Source organism: Sinocyclocheilus rhinocerous, unplaced genomic scaffold (assembly GCF_001515625.1).
Source record: "Sinocyclocheilus rhinocerous isolate Xijiao unplaced genomic scaffold, SAMN03320098_v1.1 scaffold1405, whole genome shotgun sequence".
In the NCBI taxonomy this organism is placed as follows: Eukaryota; Metazoa; Chordata; class Actinopteri; order Cypriniformes; family Cyprinidae; genus Sinocyclocheilus; species Sinocyclocheilus rhinocerous.
Window position 1 is genome coordinate 1,593,598 of NW_015645543.1, and position 10,632 is coordinate 1,604,229.

A 10,632-nucleotide genomic window follows, 5' to 3' on the forward strand; every position below is an offset into this window, starting at 1 on the left:
GAGAATCAAAGGACCGGAAAACAGGCAAGGCAAAACTAGACTGAGACTAGGACTTGGAAAATAAACAATGGCTAACGAACAGGCTCCGTAGTGTAGCTGTGCGAAGACAGCGATAATGCTAACAATACTCGGCAGTGAGAGAGAGGAAGTCCATGGCTTATGTAGGGTGTGTGATTGGCAGCAGTTGTGTGTCTAATCAGTTCAATGGATGCTGGGATATGTAGTCCGGGATGACTTGCAACAGTTTGTGTAGTATGAGAGTCAATTTAACGAAAAGGTGACCTCTGGTGGCAATCGGACGGAAGTCCAAGGACAGGATTCGTGACAGTGTTTGGTTATACTGCTCTGGTCATTGGTTTGTCATGTGACTGTTAGTTCTACTGTTTTAAGCACTTTTTGGGTAAATATTGATTATTTAATCGAGACACGGTCTTTCATCTGAGCATCCTTAGTCTGCACTTTTCTGAACATTCTATGTTAAACATACCCTTTTGACTCCTTCTGAGGCCATTACATAAAATATTTCCATCACAATTTGCTCTTGTGAAGTCTCTTGATTGTAGACGTTGACAGTGGCACCCCTACCTCCTGGAGAGTGTTCTTCACTTGGCTGGATGTTGTGAAAGGGTTTTTCTTTCCCATAGAGAGGATCCTCCGATCATCTACCACTGTTGTCCTCCGTGGACGTCCATGCCTTTTTCTGTTGCTCAAAATCAATCAAATCAAATCTCTTTATTGTCACACATTGTGTACACAAGTGTAACGATGGTGAAATTCTTAGGTACAAGACTCTGTGCCATGGCAGTACAAGCAACAAGATATGAAAAATTAACAATATACATAAATAACAATATGCACATTTTACACAATATACACATTTGACCCTGGGATACCATCTGCCTGATGGTAGTAGCGAGAAGAGTTCATGGCTCGGGTGGCAGGAGTCTCTGATGATCTTCCGTGCTTTCCTCACACATCTCTGGGTGTAGATATCCTGGAGGGAGGGAAGCTCACCTCCGACGATGTGCTGGGCCGTCTGAACTATTCTCTGCAGGGCTTTCCGTTTGAGAGTGGTGCAGTTCCCGTACCAGGCGGTGATGCAGCCAGTCAGGATGCTCTCCACAGTGCAACTGTAGAACTGTCTGAGGATTTTTGAGCTCAGACCAAATTTAGTCAGTCGCCTGAGGAAGAAGAGACGCTGGTGGGCCTTCCTCACTACTGACTGTGTGTGAGTAGTCCAGGTGAGGTCCTCGGTGATGTGAATGCCGAGGAACTTTAGGCTGCTGACCACTCCACTTGAGTCCCGTCGATGGTGATGGGGGAGTGCTCACTGGTCCGTCTCCTGAAATCCACCACCAGCTCCTTGGTCTTCTTGATGTTCAGAGAGAGGTTGTTGTTGTGGCACCAGTTAGTCAGGGTGCGCACCTCTTCTCTGTAGGCTGACTCATCATCGTCAGTGATCAGGCCTACCACCGTTGTGTCATCCGCGAATTTGATGATGACGTGGCTACACAGTCATGCGTGTACAGGAGAGGACTGAGAACACAACCCTGTGAGGCTCCAGTGTTGAGGGTCAGTGGGGAGGAGATGTTGCTGCCAACTCTGACCACCTGCCGTCTGCCTGTCAGGAAGTCCAGGATTCAGCGGCACAGAGAACTGTTCAGACCAAGAGCCCAGAGTTTCACCACAAGCTTAGAGGGCACTATGGTATTAAACACTAAACTGTAGTCAACAAACAACATTCTCACATACTGTATGTGTTCCTCTTGTCAAGATGGGAAAGGGCTGTGTGCAGGGTGAAGGCAATTGCATCATCTGTGGAGCGGTTATTGCAGTGGGCGAACTGCAGTGGGTCGAGTGATGCTGGTAATACAGAGCAGATGTGATCTCTGATAAGCTCCTCAAAGCACTTCCTGATGACGGGAGTCAGAGCAACAGGGTGCCAGTCATTCAAGCAAGAAGCTATGGGTGTCTTTTGTATTGGCACAATGGTGGATGTTTTGAAACATTGGGGGACAACAGATAGGGAAAGGGAGAGGTTAAAAATGTCCGTGAAGACTCCAGCTAGTTGGTGAGCGCATGTTTTAAGGACATGACCAGGAATGCTGTCTGGACCTGCGCCTTTGCGAATATTCATGCGCCGGACCGATCGGGTAACATCCGCTACAGACACGGAGAGTGGACGAGCCTCAGCAGTCTCGGCCGCGGGAGCGCTCTGTGTGGGGGAGGAGCCGCTGACTTCGAAGCGAGCATAGAAGGCGTTGAGCTCGTCAGGTAGTGAGGTAGCTGTGTTTGTAGAAGGGTGTCCTTGTAGATCCTGCTGAGCTCACTAGTGTGTTCTTTTTTTCTCAGAATGTACCAAACTGTTGATTTGGCCACTCCTAATGTTCCTGCTATCTCTCTGATGGATTTGTTTTGTTTTTGAAGCCTAACAATTGTTTGTTTCACTTGTATGGAGAGCTCCAGAATCAACTCCAGACCCTTTACCTGCTTAATTGAGGTAGAAATAATGAAGGAATAGCCCACATCTGTCCATGAAATGGCTTTTGAGTCAACTGTCCAATTACTTATGGTCCCTTGAAAAGGGGTATGCACATATTAAAGAGATGTAATTCCTTAAAGGGTTAGTTCACCCAAAAATGAAAATTAGCCTGTGTTTTACTCACCCTCAAAGCATCCTAGGTGTATATGACTTTCTTCTTTCAGACGAATCCAATTGGAATTATATAAAATATTATCCTGGCTCTTCCAAGCATTAGAATGGGAGTAGGCGGGTGTTTTTGTTCCACAGTCCAAAAGTAGTCAAATAAAGCACGCACATCCATAATAAAACGTGCCTCACACAGCTCTGGGGGGCGAATAAAGGCCTCCTGTAGCGAATCGATGCGTTTTTGTAAGAAAAATATCCATATTTAAAACTTTCTAAATACTTTTTTTCTCACTTATGCTGACTGTCGTACGTGGAAGCCATTCCCGGGGCGGATGTCGTAGGACGTACACGTCGCGCATGCGCCGGTGATTCATGACGAACGTGGAAGCGCGGAGGAGAGAGCAAAACCAAATGCCAGTCACGAATTAGAAGCACAAAACGAGGATTTGTAAAGAAAAAATGTAGGAGGATTTCAATATAAGACAAGAAGTGTCACAAAGCAAGGCCAGACACAACAGGTAAGTGCAAAACAGGATGGTTTATTGACTTGATAAGTAGATGAATGGAACGGGTGAGGTAAAGGCAGGTGAGTGTCAACACAGTGAATGATTCCAGGGTTCTTATCTGAGTTCTGATGGTGAGTATCTTATGCCGGTTTCGTTGGAGATCGCGGAACAGATTCCAAGGAGTCGTTGGAGGATCGCGGGAGGAACAGGAGGTAAGTCTTTCTAGGAGAATTCCGTAGAGAGAGTCCAGAACAGTTCATAGGAGTGAACGGTAGACCGGACAGTGAGTGACTGAGATGTGTGTGTATTTGTAGAGTGGCTTGATTGGTGACAGCAGGTGCGGGTGATCAGAACTCAGGTGACTGTGATTGGGTGATTATCCTGGATGGTGACTGAAGTGACTGTGATGAATCCCTGACAAGAAGAGACTGGTTTTCTTTGCTAAAGTAAGGAAAATTTGCTTTCTTTGCTCCTGTAAACAAACTTGCGAGACTAGCATATCTCATCGGCGCATGGGCCTACGTACATCCTACGTCATCCGCCCGGAACGGCTTGCACGTATGACAGTCAGCAGAAGTGAGATAAAAATCTTTATAACATTTTAAATATGGATATTTTTCTTACAAAAATGCTTAGATTCGCTACAGGAGGCCTGTATTCAAAACCCAGAGCCGTGTGAGGCACGTTTTATTACGGATGCGCACGCTTTATTTGACTACTTTTGGACTGTTGAACAAAAACACCCGCCTATTCTCATTCTAACGCTTGGAAGAGCCAGGATAATTTTTTATATAACTCCGATTGGATTCGTCTGAAAGAAGAAAGTCATATACACCTAGGATGCTTTGAGGGTGAGTAAAACATGGGCTAATTTTCATTTTCGGGTGAACTAACCCTTAAACCTTTCCTCCAATTTTGATGAGAATGCCCACAAATTAAAGTTCAGATATAAAAAATATACCTCAAAAACAATGCAGGTAGCTCGCATACAGTGAATACATGCAGGAAAATTTAAGCATATTTCTGAAGTGTTTCAGTAAAGCAGAATTGTAAATATTTTCAAGAAAATATTGGCTTTAGCACACATTTCACTGATAAGATTCCTGCATTAATGTTCACAATAACTGATACAATGGATAAAAAATGGTGTAGGATTTACTTTGAAACAATTTTCATTCAGAAATGTTTAAATTTCCCAAATAATTACCAAGTAATTACCAGCAAGTAACGTATTGAATTAAGAGAAAGGTTTGGAAATAAAAAGTCTGAAATATTATTTTTATGTAAAATGCACTCCATATTTATTTACAACTTTGGTAAAATATTTTTTAGAGGGCCCAAACATTCAAATTTCACAATCCACATTGACAGAGTTTTTATGGTAAAGGTTGTGGTTATATTGAAAATCTCTGGTATTTAGAAGAGTCCCTGAGGAACATTTAAAGGGTCCTGAAATTAACATTTAGTTCAGCTACAGTTAACCTTTAACTGTAGAGTTTCTGCTGGACCTCCATTTCAGTTGCTTCAGAATTCCAGCAGGATAAAGTCATCTAAAACACTTCAAGGTCAAGTTTGCATTCTATAATTATTTCTGAATTATCAACGGACTAAGATCATTATAATGTTGTGTATCTGACTGTATAGAAAGCTCCCTCATGCAGCTGTGAGCAGAATGTTGGATGGATCTCTAAAAGAGGTGTTTAGATGCCTTCTCCAAACCTCACAGCCCTTCAAGCCATTTTAATACAACATACTGCTTATAACGCTATAATGATCTGAAGTCTTCCAACAGATACAACACAAGACTGAACACAGAAGAAATTCTACATTGTTTGTGTCGGCCTTGTTTGATCTGGAGTCAGATTTTGAGAAGAAATGGAAAACATCTGTTCTCATATTTTCACTGTCACATCTCTGAATGAGTGGGACTGGACCAGCAGGATCATAGTTTTTTCTTTTGCGCTTCTAGGTTACCTTCTGACTATTGTTCTAAATGCCACCTTGATTAAGATTATTACTTTTGAAAAAGCCCTGCATGAGCCCATGTACATTTTCTTGTGTAATCTGTGTGTTAATGATCTGTGTGGAACTACAGGATTTTATCCCCGGGCTTTGGTATATTTACTCATGAAAACGAACAGGATTTCACATGAGGAATATATTGTACAAAGTCTTGTCATTATGCAGTTGGTGAATTATCACATTTAAGTGTCATGGCAATTGATAGGTACATTGTAATATGTCAACCTTTACATTATCCTGGTATGACGTCACCTTTTACTGTGTGGAGCTTAGTGACTTTTATTTGGATATATCCTTGTTTTGCAAGTATAATTGCCATTTTGGTGGCTATGAAAAATCCTATTTGCATAGATGACATAGATAAACTTTTCTGTGAAAAACTGTCCTTGGTTAATCTTGGTTGCAAAGAAGATATTTCATATGGGATTTTTAATGGGTGGATGTATGCCTCGATAACTGTCTTTACTGGTTTAGTTTTGATTTCCTATTTAAAAATGATTCTAGCTTGTAGAAGATCTAAAGTAAATAAAGAGAAGTTCTTCAGCACATGCATGCCACACTTGATTACCTTTCTGAACTACATAGCCTGTTATTTTTTTAGATCCTTCCCAGACAGAATTAAGAGCAAAAACCTTGTCTCGTAAGTTATATACCTTTTTGTCTGTTATATACCTGACTGTTCCCCCTGTTGATAAATCCTATAATATATGGTATTGAATTAAGACCAGTAAGGGCAAAAATATTGTATATTTTACAAAGTTTAAGAATTAATATCTTGTAGTATTCACTATTTTCATTTAGTGCTGCTGACTGCTTTTTTGTCTCATGATGCATCACTGTGGCATTTCATTAAAAGTGAAGTTGCCTTTTAGTCAGTCACCTTCAACGTTATGTCAGCAGTGACTGACGAATTGGGATCTCGCTAGAGAGTCCAATCCCCTTTCAGTGTTAACAAAACAAGCCAATAAGTGTTGGCGTGCGAGCTTTGCGTCGCGCACCCCGCCCCACAGTGCGGGTATATAAGGAGAGTGCGTGCAGTCGCACATTCAGCTTTTTGCTTCGGAGCCGAGCCTTTCAGCTTGTGGGTTCAACCGAGCAAGAGTGTCTGCAAGACAGAGTTTTTTTTCAGTGTTGGTATTACGGCACGTCAGTGGGGGTTGCTGGTCCAGTGCTGCTGCTTTTGGTGTTTTGGACGGCGTGCTGCAGCTTATCAAACTGCGGTCGCGCTGCGACCTCCCCTTGGCGCTTCAGCACTTTTTTTTCTAAAAGAGCAATATCAAAAAGAGCTCCACGAGCGACACAGCGTCTTTTTAAAGATGGCCTTCCACTCATGTGTTTCTGGACGCGGTCGCTTCCTAGCTCCATCTGATGGTCACGATCGCTGCATCTCGTTAGCTTTGAGCACGCTGAGGCAGCAGCGCTCGTGGATGATTCATGTTATCATTGCGGGAACATGACCATCGCGATGTTGCGATCGAGACTCCTCTTCATGGAACGAGGGGGAGTTCCCCTTGCCATGCCCCATTCTAGTTCCTCTGTCTCTCAGCAGCGGAAGACTACTTCGGCATATGGTCAGGGCGATCTGAGGGTTACAGTGAGGGCTTCCCCACCGAGTGCACCTCACTCCTCCAGCACATCGCAGCCCGTGGTGTTCCATGATGAGGCTGCTGAGCCCCCGCAGGTGGGGCCTAGCGTCTCGTTCGGAGCCCCGCCGGACGATAGGATGTCGATCACTGCATCGTGGGACGAGCTAGGCTCTGGAGATGAAGACTCGGCCGCGTTGCCTCCATCAGGGAAGGTAGCGTTGGCCGAGTCAGATCCAGCGCTGACTGCTATGCTTTCCCAGGCCGCTGAGAGCGTCGGGTTGCAATGGAAACCCCCTCCATCTCCCGAGCGCTCGAGGCTGGATGATTGGTTCCTGGGGGTGCAGCACGCCGATCCTCGGCGTCCACCTCCGGTTCCATTCTTCCCGGAGGTGCATGAAGAGGTTACTAGGTCTTGGAAAGCACCTTTTTCTGCCCGAAACAGAGCTAGTGCTTCTTCCGTCCTCACTACCTTCGACAGCGGGGCGGCTAAGGGGTATGTGGAGATCCCCCCTCAGTTGAGCGCGCTATTGTGATGTAGCTTTGCCCGCAGAGCGCTGCCGCCTGGTGGGATAATCCACGCCTCCCGTCCAGAGTTATCATCCGCTCTAATGGCCAAGGCTTACAGAGCTGCTGGACAGGCCGCCTCCGCCCTGCACACCATGGCCCTTCTGCAAGTCTACCAGGCCAAGGCATTGAAGCAGATGCACGAGGGTAGTTCTGACCCGGGTGTGATGCAGGAGCTGTGCACTGTGACAGACCTTGCCCTACGGGCGACGAAAGTCACGGCGCGGTCCCTGGATCAGACGATATCCACCTTGGTGGTCCAGGAGCGCCATCTTTGGCTGAACCTGGCAGATATGAGGGAGTCCGACAAACACTGCTTCCTGGACTCCCCGATCTCCCAGGCTGGCCTCTTCGGCGACGCGGTGGAGAGCTTCACCCAGCAGTTCTCCGTTGCACAGAAGCAGACAGAGGCAATTAAGCACATCCTGCCCCGGCGGCCCGCTGCTGTCAACACCCGACAAACACCGCTTCCTGGACTCCCCGATCTCCCAGGCTGGCCTCTTCGGCGACACGGTGGAGACCTTCGCCCAGCAGTTCTCCACCGCACAGAAGCAGATGGAGGCAATTAAGCACATCCTGCTCCGGTGGCCTACTGCTGTCAACACCCCACCTCCAGCTACAGCTCCTCTGCCCGCTCGTCACCGAGGGTGCCCTTCAGCTACCTCCACCTCTGCTCTAGCTCGGCCCCAGCAGCAGCCTTCACACCAGCCGCAGCGTGGAGCTGGCAGCAGGAAAGCAGCATCCCTGAGACGGGCAACCCGGAGACTCTGGATCCTGCTCTTCAGGAGATGGTGACTGCACCACTCCTTCTCCTGGAGGAGGGCTGGGTGGAGAATCTTCTGTTCCCTTTTTGTTTTGTTCCGCCACTGGCTCCCCAGCCAGTGGTAACCAAACATTCAACAAGAGAGCAGTTTCCTTTCTCTCCGGGTCCCAAGAGGGCTAGGATGGCAGTGTACGAGACACAGCCTCAGCACTTCTCTCCCCCTCTCCTTTCGCCAGTGGGCAGCAGGGCCCAGCTCGAGGATGCGATGCCTCCTCACGCGCCCCCTGCCCAACCGTGGAGCCACGTAAGTGTCGCACCGCGCACTTAGACCCCACTCCGGGATGCTTTGCCTTCTGGGTCGGGTCCCTGCGCTCCACCTCGCTGCCCCACTGCGGGTACGTCGGTGATTCCCCTAGTCCCGCTTGTGATGATATCAATTGATTGTGCCTGTTACTCTAGGAAGCCACTAGATGGCAGTGTGTTAAGTGTTATGTGTTGGATACATGGCAATTAAGAAAGAAGAAAAACAAACTTGGGTTGTGTTGTGTCCCGTCGCATGTTGTGAATAAAGACAGACATGTTAAGACTGCACTGAGAGACATTTTATTTAAGGACTGAACAAAACATGGTACCAGGAGTGAAATCAAAATAAAAGCAGCCTGTTGTGAAAGCGACATAATGGGTACTCTAAAACCACCGGAGAACTTGAGGCTCACGGGAAATGTTGACAGCAACTGGCGCAGTTTCAAGCAGCAATTTGAGCTATCGGGATGGACACAAAGCCAGAAGCACGTAAGGTTGCTTTACTACTGACGATTGCTGGTCCACAGGCTATTGAAGTGTATAATACTTTCATCTTTAATGAGAATGAAGATAGAAACAAGCTTGATGATGTGCTGGCCAAATTCACTGCTCATTGTTCGCCCAAAAAGAATGAAACGTATGAAAGATATGTGTTTCGTTCACGTGTGCAGCAACCGCATGAAACATTTGATAACTTGAGACTAAAGGCTAAGACATGCAATTTTGATCAGCTAAATGATTCAATGATAAGAGATCAGATTGTTTTTGGCATCTATGATGCAAAACTCTGACAATGCTTACTGAGAGAAACAGAGCTCACTTTGCAAGAGGCAATTAAAATTTGTCAAGCCAGTGATCTTGCTCAACTTCATGTGAAAACATTTGGTGAAATGATGCCAAAAAGCGTGTCTCCAAGTGCAGATGCTGCAATTGGTGCCGCATCTTTCAAAGAGAAGCGACGCACGTCCAGAGCTGTGAAACAGAAGGATGGCAATTATAATTTCAAACGTTGTGGTACTGAACATCAGCCTAAGCAATGTCCAGCCTTTGGGAAAAAATGTGCGAAGTGTTATGGCAAAAATAATTTCGCAAAACAATGTTTTTCTAAAGGAAAAGTTAAACAAAAAGGGCGATCTGTCAAAATGATAGAGGAAACTGACCTGTGCGATACATTCTTCGTCGGCATGGTAACCTGTGAAAACAAGCTGGAATCTGAAAACACTAGTGGACACACTGGTGGAAAGTTATCAGTTGATGCACAGAGTCAAGAGGATGCTGTAAAAAATGACAAATGGGTGGCACCACTACAGATCAATGGAGCGCTGGTCACTCTCAAGCTGGATACCGGTACTAAAGCAAACTTAATTAGCATGTCGGACATAAAAAATATGACAGAAAAGTCAAAAATCAAGAAAAAGCCAATACTTCTCAAGGACTACAATGAAAAAAGCATTGACTCTTTAGGAATATGCAAGCTAAAAGTTACAGTGAAAGACAAAGTGCATCACTTACTCTTCTCTGTTGTAGCTGAGGAACTAGAGTCCCTGCTAGGTGACAAAGCCTGTGAGAGCTTGAATCTTGTCAAAAGGGTGTACCACATCAACCACAACAATTCAGCTGTGACTACAAGTAACTCTGTGGATGACATAGTGCAGAACTTCGCAGATGCTTTTGAAGGCTTTGGTGTTTTACCTTATGTTTACAAGATTCAGCTGAAGGAAAATGCACAGCCTGTAGTGCATCCTGCACGCCGAGTTCCAGCTCCACTCAAAGATCGTCTAAAGAAAGAATTAGACAGGATGACCACATTAGGAGTTATCAAAAGAATAGAAGAACCAACTGACTGGGTGAACTCAATGGTGTGTGTCAAGAAAAAGAACGGAGACTTAAGAGTGTGCATGGATCCGAAAGATCTGAATGACAACATAAAGCGTGAGCACTATCAAATACCAAAACGTGAAGAAATAATGAATGAAATGTCAGGTGCCAAATATTTCACGAAGCTTGATGCCTCACAAGGATTTTGGCAGATATGTCTAGACGAGGACAGCACAAATTACTGTACCTTCAACACTCCATTTGGGAGATATTCTTTTCTTAGACTGCCATTTGGAATTGTTTCTGCTTCCGAAATCTTCCACAGAGCGATGGAAAACATCATTGAAGGACTTGAAGGAGTTAGAGTATATATTGATGACATCATCATATGGGGATCTTCGCTTCAAGAGCACAACAGCA

The 10,632-nt window shown here is 45.4% G+C and overlaps 1 protein-coding gene and 1 pseudogene across 1 annotated transcript in view; one reads left to right on the forward strand and one right to left on the reverse strand.

The window, feature by feature from the left end:
* The window catches only part of LOC107706425 (stonustoxin subunit alpha-like), an 8,509-nt gene extending 3,891 nt beyond the window's left edge, over positions 1–4,618 (reverse strand). Inside the window, exon 1 of the mRNA XM_016510138.1 lies at positions 4,594–4,618. Coding sequence (XP_016365624.1) covers positions 4,594–4,618 — 25 coding nt within the window. The remainder of the gene's footprint in view (positions 1–4,593) is intronic.
* Positions 4,619–5,031: 413 nt separating this feature from the next.
* LOC107706426 (olfactory receptor 13C8-like) lies at positions 5,032–5,959 on the forward strand (annotated as a pseudogene).
* Positions 5,960–10,632: the final 4,673 nt, after the last annotated feature.